The 9,646-nt window shown below is 53.6% G+C and overlaps 1 protein-coding gene across 3 annotated transcripts in view; it reads right to left on the bottom strand.

The window, feature by feature from the left end:
• Positions 1 to 233: 233 nt before the first annotated feature.
• Positions 234 to 9,646, bottom strand: part of KRBA1 (KRAB-A domain containing 1) — a 40,608-nt gene continuing 31,195 nt past the window's right edge. Inside the window, exons 17-18 of one of the 3 annotated variants that reach the window (XR_011505170.1) lie at positions 2,812 to 3,113; positions 234 to 670 (exon numbers count right to left, since the gene is read on the bottom strand). Coding sequence is in view for 1 of the 3 variants with exons in the window: in XM_070515513.1 (XP_070371614.1) it covers positions 2,899 to 3,113 (215 nt within the window). In the remaining 2 variants the exon portion in view is untranslated. Of the gene's footprint in view, positions 671 to 2,756; positions 3,114 to 9,646 lie in introns of those variants that run through there. The other 2 variants (XR_011505171.1, XM_070515513.1) reach the window with 2 other exon arrangements.

Genomic DNA, 9,646 nt, shown 5'->3' with positions numbered 1-9,646 from the left:
ACATCTTCCCGTGAATTCAATGAGCCAGTACATTCCCCTTTTCATCTTGGCTAGTTGAGTTGGGCTTCTGAACTTGCAACCAAAAGAATCCTGATATTCTAGTCTTCGCTTACACAAATAGTATTAAAAACATCAAGTAGGCCCCCCAGCCCCCTGCCCAGAAAGCCTTCCACTCCTGGTATCCCCTATTCCTCTCCCACCACCAGAGGACCCAGCTGGCCTAGTTTCCTATTGAATGAGATGCTGTACTGGACCCTGGCTTGTACCCACATGCTGAAGGAGCCTGGAGCCCAGAGTCCTACCTCATCAGCAGCAGCAGCAGCAAGAGCCGTGGTTCAGAGGGTCCATTCTTGTGATGTTCAGTGGAAAATAAAATCATAGATTCATGATAAAAACCAGCCCCTCCCCGCTCCGTGCCCCTTGGCCATTGATTCTCAGAAGATGGAGGCTTGACCCTTCCTGTGTCTTCAGATGAAAAAGCAACGGAGGGGCCTAAGTGGCCCAAAGTTCAGTAGAAGCTCAGTCAGACATAGGCCTCCAAGGGTGTGGCAGAGTCTGACCCTTGCAGATTTCCATCTGGGGTCAAGGTTATTAACATTCCACCTTGCCCAACACGCAGGTGCTGCCCATCCACAGAGAGGCCTTATTCGAAGCATCATTGCATTCCCTACTGTGAAAGGAAAAGAAAGTGGCAGTGGTAGGCCCTATAAGTTCATCCTCATCAGCTGGCCCTCCAGAACCATCCTCCAAACCAAACCAGCAATGATGCCACAAGGGTAGAAGTGATAACTGAGACCCTGAAGCCAATGCCTGCGGCTAAGGATGCGACTCTTCCTGGACCACGTGGAGCCAATCTAGGCAAACGTGGGAGAGCTGTGTGGGGTGAGGCAGCCTTCCCTCTTGACTTGGAAGGATGAGCTCTGATGGACTGGGCCCCAGCAGGATTGAGCAAGAAATGGAAGACAAGGAGAGCCTTCCCTGGAGTGGGGCCCCTTAAGGATGAGGAGACCCCTGGCAGGACTGTGTCCAGGAGGACTCTGCACTCCTACATGGATATGATTCAATTTGCCTTCAGTATGGAGAGGAGCCACGTGACTGTCAGACTTCTAGACATGGACTGAGAAACACTTCCCCTACCTCAGCACATTGCCAAATCAGGCTGGAAGAAGTCCACCCGCCAAGACCTTTTCCCCATGACCTGCTTTTAGAGAAATGCCTGCCAGTGTGGCAAGGTCTTCTTTTGGACCATCTGCTTCAATGCCAATGGCTACTTCGTGTTGCGCCAGGTGTTTAAATAGCAGAAATGACCCTTTTCAGAACTTTTCAGCAACCTGGACGCCCTGTGGCAGGTACTGCACGTCAGCTCCTACCTGGGCCCACTTAGTGCCCGTGAAGAGGCCCTGGTGTGGCAGCCCTCAGTGAAGGCCCGACTTCTCCCGGCAGCTTTACTCATGAGCTCAGAGTTTGTCTATCACGAGCCCCAGAGTGACGCTAGCTGATGGAGGGATGGCCCCTCTCTCTGCTTCAGGGCTGGTAGAGAGCAGAGACCCCTGCTCAGGGAAATCTAGCCTGGGGATCCAACACCACATGTATGGAGGCCCATCCCATTGGAATGCCCACCTCGGAAAGGTGGATCTCCCCCATTCCCAGCTTTCAAAGGAGAACCCGCCCACCCCTGGGAGGAGATATTCCACCTTCTCATTCCAAGGACCAAGCTCTTCCACACTGGGCTTAAGTCCCCAGCCCAGGAGTCCCTGAAATGCTGGTGATTTAGCAGAGAGAGACTGGGAGATAAGTCAGGGCCAGTGGAAGCAGAGCCTGCTTCCTCCCCACCTGAAGAGGCCCAGCTGCAGTTCTTGGGGGACCAGCACCTCCAGACAAGTCCTCAGAGCCCGCTTCAAGCTTGGCTTCTCCCAACGGGAGGAAGGGCCCTTTAAGACATCAATTAAGGACGAGTCCAAGAAGCTGCTATCTCCATCCCAAGCAAAGCCACCTCCCCTGGGATCCGGACTCCTGGGGCTCGTACCGCAACCCTGGATTTCAGCGCACTGTGAACGCCAGAGGGCCTCTGGGTTCCTGCCCAACTCCCTGGGCTGAAGGATCTCAGCACCACCACACCGAAGAGATCTCCTCTTTGACTCAGCCCACGAGCTCCTCAACTGGAGCCCTTGACCTTGCTTCTAACCCCTTCGGCCAAGGCTGGGACTAGGGTGAGGGAAGCGAGGTGCCAGGGCACAAAATCTAAGGAGGCCCTTGCTCTCAAGGCCCTGCAGGTGACATGTCGCAGCCCCGCCTTCAGCAGCTGTTCCCGTCATACCTGGAAATCCCAAAACCAGGCTCCCCTGAGCCACAGGTTTCCGGCCCCGAAGCCAGGCCGTCCCGAATAGAAGGTCAGGTTCGGGACACGATAAGCGAGTTTCATCAAGATCCTGGGCACAGGTGCTTACCTGGCCGGAGGAGGACCCTGGTTCAGCAGCTGGTGCCCGCCCTCTCCTGAGCTGCAGTAGAGGCCTGGCCTCCCCCGCTGTGCACACTGCTTATGACTTGGAGCACTTGTGTGCCAGGGCAGTCCTAGGACCCTCTGTGAGAACAGCAGCCAGGAGATGGGTCTGCTCCTCTTAGTGTCACCTTTCCTGACTCTGCCAAGACAGACAGTCATGCCTGAGCCACCCCTGGCCCTCGGCATGCAGTAAGACCTTGTCCCTGACTGTGGGCTCCCCAAGAGGTTCTGGTTCCTCTGCCCTCCCTGCCAAGAACTAAAGGACAGAAGCAGCGAAACAGAGCAAAAAGAACAAGAACTCAGTCTCTCACCTGCTCTGCTTCCGGCTGGTGGCCCTTGAGAACAGGGCGAGTTCTCCAATGTATCCTTCAACGGAAATGGATTTTCTTGGATCATTATCAAGGGACTGCCACAGGGTGATAGGTGATGGGGTTGGTTTGCTTCTGCACTGTGCTTTTAGATTCTGGAAGAGGGGAGCGCCTGCAGTGCATGATTTCTTCCAGTCCCGAGGGCCTGTTCAAAGTGTCCGACTGTAGGCACCCAGGCAGGGATCTGCTGGCCAGCATCCCTCTTACTGTTCCCCGGTCCTCCCCACGTTTCCACATCAGCCCACCTACAAGAAGAAATCCTGGTAATAGGTCTCTCGTGGATGGGGTCGAGAGTTGAATCCAGGTGGGAGTGGGAGGTAGACCCTTCTGAAGCCAAAGTGGGCGTTCTCCGGTGTGCCTGATCAGACGTGTCATCGTGCCAAGGAGATCAGCAGTGACAGAGAACTTGCCTGGAGGCTTGAGGAGGCTGAGAGAACCCCAGACCTGACCCTTACCTTTGCAAAGAACCACCCAGGGTCCCAGCTGACCTCAAGCCTGGAGCCAGCCCAGGAATGCTACTGTGACTCTCTACCCAGTAAATCCAGGGTGTCGATGCTGAACAACAACGGGGTGCAAAAGGCCTTACAAGGACAAGTTAGAGGCGGGGACGAACGTTTTTAGTGCCTGGACTCCCGACCTGCATTTATTCCTTCACAAAGTTGCAAACCCCGCCAACTCGAATACTGCAAGCACCAACCCCGCCAACTCGAATACTGCAAGCACGTCTGAGACTGTAAGGAGGGCAAAGGCCTGATGGGAAAGAGTCCAGCAGGCCAGATAAGAGCGCGCCCTCGGGGGAGACCGCCTGACCCCAAAGCCGTGCTCCTGCTCACCCGGCTGAGCCGTCGACTTACCGTCCCGAGCTTCCATTTCCTTCCCTGCCAAATGAGGACAAAAGAACCCTTCACTGGGTTGGTGCTAGGATGAAATGAAACCGTGCTTGGCACCCTCTGGGTGTAAATATCAGCTAATTTTAATGGAAGAAAACATCAAATCTTATTTTATAAAACACATCAAGGGCAGAGCCATTCTCAAGTCTTCCCAACACAGGTCCTCACTGGACGTCATTAGTGTGACGGCCATATACTCAGTGCTCAGTGAGCGTTAGCTCGTGCTGTCATTGTTGTCATGAAAAGAGCAGAGCACAACTCTGCGTGGGGTGAGAGGCTAGTCGCTGTAAGTGACAGGTAAATGGCGTGGCCAAAAGTCAAGCCAGTGCCAAAGACACGTTCCTGGAAAACCCACGAAGTTTGCTTCAGGGGTCTACATTAGAATACGGCCTCAGCTAGAAAGCAGTCTACTTAAACAAAGACACAAAAAGGCGAGGCCACCAAGTAAATTGTGTGACAGCTGGATGCTTTCATGGACTCTTGGAGACATTGTTAAAATGTAATCATGGTTATGGGTTTCTTCCCCCCCAGATTTGTGTAATGCCATTTCAAATCTTAAAATCCCTTCAAGTATGCTGCCAAAATTCTGTCTGAAAGTGTGGCTCAAACACAAAAAAACTCAGAGAACCTCTGATACAGTGGGTGAAAGTGCTGGCGATAAAATCAGGCCAACACTGGCTCGCCTCCTGGGCCCCTACTTTACCAGCCATCTGACTTCAGACCAGCCTTTCATCCTCTCTGAGCCTCATTCCCCGAGGGGGCTCTTGCCAGGATTGCATTGGGGACGGTGCACTGTCACCTGCCTGGCACATAGTAAGCACTTAAGTAACATGAGATAGTGTGGGCTATTTTTATTTTCTTCTTTATACTTTTACCTTTTCCATATTTTCTATAATAACGTATTTTTGTATTATCAGAATGAAGGTAAATATATTAAAAGAAGATGAAGCTGGTGTACGTGGGTGTAGTCGTTATCTATTGCTACGTGACAGATAAGCGTACACTCGGTGGCTTAAAACAACACACACTTATTATCTGACAGCTTCTGTGGTCAGGAGCGTGGGCATGACTCAGCGGGGTCTTCTGCTCAGGGTCCCCAGGCTGCGTTCAGGGTGTCAGCCTAGCTGCACTCTCGTCTGAGGCTCGGCTGGGAAGGATGCGCTCTAAAGTCACCCAGGCTGGCAGATGCATCTCCTTGTGGCTGCAGGACTGGGGGCTGCGGCTCCTGACTGGGTGGAGGCCACCCAGACCCTAGAGGTCACCTGCAGTTCTCCATGTCCATTTGGGCTTCCCACCATTGTTCTTACTTCAGGCCAGCCAAGAGCATCTCTGCCCAGAGAGACAGAGAATTATCTAATGTCACGTGACCGCGACAGCGACATCCATCACCTTTGCCATAATCCATGGGTTAGAAGCCGAGTTACAGGTCCCACCCACACTCAGAGGAGGGGACCACACAAAGGAGTGAAAGCAGGAGGTGGGGTCACAGGGGCATCTTGCAGTCTGTCCTCCACAGTCAGTTTAGTGGTATTGAGATAAATGCCAGACTCTTAAACTCCTAATTTCTTAATTTCAAATGGAGATCCTCTAGGACTAGGGGCCTGGATTTCAGAGAGGTCCTACCTAGGAAGCAGGAGGTGGCTGCAGGAGATGGAGCGTGGGCACACGGAGGGCCATCCCAACCTGGGGACCCTTCCCATCAGCACTCCTGTTATACCCGAGGGCAGGTGAAAATGCCCCAGGGGCAGCCTGGGAAAGGAGGCGCAATATGACCACAGCATGGAGAGTGTGTGAGTGCAAATATGTGTGTGTGATGTGAGCAAGTGCATGAGTGTGTGAGAGTGAGTGTGTGAACAAATGTGTACGTGTCTGAGTGTATGCGGGTGTGAATGAGTTTGCATGTGTGAGTGAGTGTGTGTTGGGTGAGAAGGGTAGATCCACTCAGCTAGACTGTGAAGATGGATGGATCACAATAGCCAGCTCGTGTAGTTTTTCTCTACATCAGTTTGCGCATCAGGTCATTTTGTTCATTTGTCTTAACACTAGCTCATAGGCGTCATCTTCAGTGTTGCTCAGCAGAGCAGAGGGAAAGCCTCCTACATGAGTGTTCCAGAATAGTCTCTTCCACACACAGCGATGGCTCTATAAACACAGGTCACGGCAAGGGGTGAAAGGCCCCAAGTGAAGAATCGTCGTAATTCAAGAATAAGGAAGCAGGACCAAAGAGAGTGGGATGGGTTTTAGGAGAAGAGTTGCCCGTTAGAACCATGTGTAGGCTCTTGGGGATGTAGCTCACGTGAGGAGCACGGGAAGGCAGAGCACACAGCCCAAGGTTCAAGTTCGCGGACTTTCTAAGTCCCTCAATGTTGCAGTAGTGATAACATGAAGTCAAACTCCCACAGGAAACCTACGTGTAATTGCATGTATGTCAACCGTCAGAACATTTGGAAAGCTTTTATCAACTTAGTCTGGCCCCCTTGGAGAGCGGCCTCTCCTCCCCTCCGCCCAGGGCGGTGAAGAGTCAGGGTCCCACGAGGAGGACCGAGGAAATGGGGGGACGAGCCTCGGCAGACACGTGCTGCCAGCCCTGCCCACAGGCCAATGCTGGGCCCTGTCCCCCTGTCCCTGCACTGCGGGAGCAGTGTCAGAGCCGGGCAGGACAGCTGCGTCTCCCGCAGGAGATGCCTCGCTATCCTGAGGTGCAGTCGGGTTCGAGAACACGGGGTTAATGGTCTCTACGATGCTGTAAAACATTAAGAGTCTAAGTTCCACCTTTCACTGCAGAGAGATTTCTCTTAATTTGTCTAAAACTTCCCTTTCCAGCTAAAAGGTGGGCATCAGGGGACAGGGGAGGTGAGAGGAGCCCCCTCTAAATGACACACACTACTTAATAGTCACTGAGTCCTTCGCAGGCATCAGACACCACGGGAGCACTATGGGACCATCCTGTGAAATCCCACAGCATCTGTGGGAGACAGCACTCTGCTCGGGGAAACCGAGACTCAGAGGGGTTGGGCACTTTGCCCACGTAAGCGAGGACTGGGAGAGATGCACATCTCAGACCTGCCTCCAAACCCGCCTCAGTTTCCATCCTGGCTCCACCGTGTACTAGTCGCCTCACCCTGGGAGGGTGGCTTTAGCTCATCTGTAAAATGAAGAAAATATTAGTACCAAAGTATGCACCCCATGGGCTTGTCGTGAGAGCTTTAAATGAATCAACGTGAGCAAAAAGCTGAGACCAGCGCCCAGAACATGGTCAGCCCTCTGAAAACACCGGCTATTAGTCTGCTTACCTCTACTGTCTCCTGTTTGGGGAATGGCAAGCAAGGCCCTGTTCATGTTTTCTACCCTCTTACGAATTTAAACTGGGGCCTCGTCTTAGTCTGCTCGAGCTGCCATATCAAAATCTCACAGACTGGGTGGCTTACACAGCAGATTTTACTTCTCACGGTTCTGGAAGCTGGGAGTCCAAGAGCAAGGTGCTGGCTGGTTGGGCCCAGACAGCTGCCTTCTTGCCATGTTCTCCTGGGGTCCAGGGAGAGCAAGCCCTCTGGTGTCTCTTCCCGTAAGGGCACTGACCCCATTGTACCAGGGCCCCACCCTCACGACCTCATGTAGCCCTAATTACTTCCTCCAGACATAGTCACACTGCGGGTTCGGGCTTCAGCATATGAGTGGGGTGGGGGTGGGGGTGCACAATTCCACGCACAGTGGCCTTTGCAGGCTTTCCCAGCAGAATAGGAGACATCTCCTCTTTCACCTGGTCACTCGCCTTCCCAAAGGGCGAGGGCAGACCACCTGTCCTCCCTCACAGACTACCTCCAGCCGTGAATAAACAACAGATCCCCTGCCTTGAATACAAGTGTGCGTGAAGGTGGGATCTGAGGCTCCCTCTTGCCCCTGGGCTGGCTTTGGGCACGGAGACTGGCACACACCCAGCTCATCTACATGGCTGAGGAAGGCTGATGATGCCAGATGGGCCAGTGAAGACAGTGCCCCTCCTAAGAGACACCACACAGCACACGGGGTCAGTAGCCAAGCCATCCCTAACTCCAATGGTGGTCCATGGCCACCTTGCTTTGGGGCCACTTCGGAGCCCATCACACGGGGCCACGCCTTTGGTGGGAGCCTCTCTCCCGGGGCTGCGCCTTCTCTCCCTCCCTGAGGGCAGGGCTTCGGGCCTTGGTTCAGGGCTCCTCCCTGGCCCCTCTGCTTGACTTTCCATTCCTTTCCCCAGGGCCAGGGAGGAGACTCAATGTCCCATCTGTGATGGGCTCCTCGCCACGTTCCCTCAGCCAGCATGGGTGGAGGAGCGGAGACGGCTGCCCTGGGCAGATGCCTTGCTCGCCTTCCTGGACACCTGGACTACCTATGACGTGGCAGAGGCTCGTTTTCTCAGCGGAGGTGCCGTGAAATATGAAATGGGGGCAAACGGGAAGTTCTGCTGCAGAAATGGGAAGATGGGTGGAGTTGGGCACGCAGGTTGGTTCTGTCTCCCCCTCCAAATGTGTACATATCTTGGGGCAAAACTTTAACATTTTACAATTACGTTCTCACTGATCTTATTTGAGTCACACAGTAATAGTAAGATATCTCAAGGTACAAATTCTTCTCCTATCAGACCGGAAAGGTCTACAAAGCCCTAAATTTGGGCATCCAGCCTGCGTCCTTTGCTTGCTGCAGGCAGGGATCCCTTCCACGGCACCCACCAGGGCATGTTCTTACCAAGCCCAGCTCGCTGTCCACTCCTGCCGCCCTCCCAGGCCGGGTCCCCCACAGCCCACTCCCCCAGGCCTCAGCCCTGGCGTCCTCCAGGCAGGGCCTGCTCACAATATAACTCAAGGCTCTGAATGCTTGTCACGCATCTACCGTCGCTCAGACCAGCAGTGTCTGGCAGTGACAACATGGGCCCGCGTGTGGCGAAGACGTGTGTGGGACAGATGAGAAGTGAGATTGGAGCAATCCGGGCCAGTGGAGATGGTGAGGCTCAGGGTGTGCAATGGCTGAGGGCAGCTGGGGGATTCTAGTTCCCTAGAAAGAAGCAGAGCTGAGGGGCAGAGAGAGGAGCCCTGGGGACGTGAAGTCCTATGAAGGGGATGTGGGTTTGACCTGAGGATCTTCTTCGATGCAGCCCAACGCTCAGCCTCCCAAACCGAATCCCTTGCCGGCATGTGCTCAGATCGGCCCTTTCTCGGGGGCCCTTGCTGGCTCTCCCTGACTTGCTTTCATCAGGGGTTCCAGATTCTGGCTCTGCTCACCCCTGCCTCTTCCCTGCCAGGGATGTTTTGAGGGGATGACTCACTCGATGTCCCCAGCTTCCTCTGCTACAGACCTGAGGATGGCACCTGTTCCAGGGCTCCACAGTGGCACTTTCACATTTTCTATAGAGGAGGGTGCTTATTCAGTTTATTAGAAGGTGTTTATTGAGCACCTGCTGTGTGCAGGGCGCTGCTGTAGGAGCCGGGGGTGCAGTAATGGACAAGAGAGACACATTCCTGCCAGCTTCCACTCCACAGGGGACACAGAGAGTAAGCGAAATAAGTAAATAAACTAGTAGCTTGTTAGCTAGTGCTACTGAAGAAAGCAAAGCGGTGGGGGGAGAGATGGAGGGTCATGGGGGTGTACTGCCGCTTTAACAGGGTGGTCTAAACACCATTTTCACCAAAAGGAAAGAGCCCCCGAGGAAGCGGCTGCTCCTAAGTCTGGGGCAGGGGAGGGACAAAGAGAAGCTGGCTTCTTTTTGTGCCAAAAAGCAAGGATTTTTTCTTTTTTTCAAAGACTGATAGGACACAGGAACCAGCTTGAAGGGGCTTCCAACCGGCCAAAATTTGGACAATTATTCAAAAAGAATGATGACAGTAAAAAAGAAGCCATGAGTCCACAGTGGT

The sequence above is a fragment of the Equus asinus genome, chromosome 1 (assembly GCF_041296235.1).
Source record: "Equus asinus isolate D_3611 breed Donkey chromosome 1, EquAss-T2T_v2, whole genome shotgun sequence".
NCBI lineage: Eukaryota > Metazoa > Chordata > Mammalia > Perissodactyla > Equidae > Equus > Equus asinus.
The sequence above is the reverse complement of the archived record's forward strand: the minus strand, read 5'-3'. Positions and strand labels throughout refer to the sequence as shown.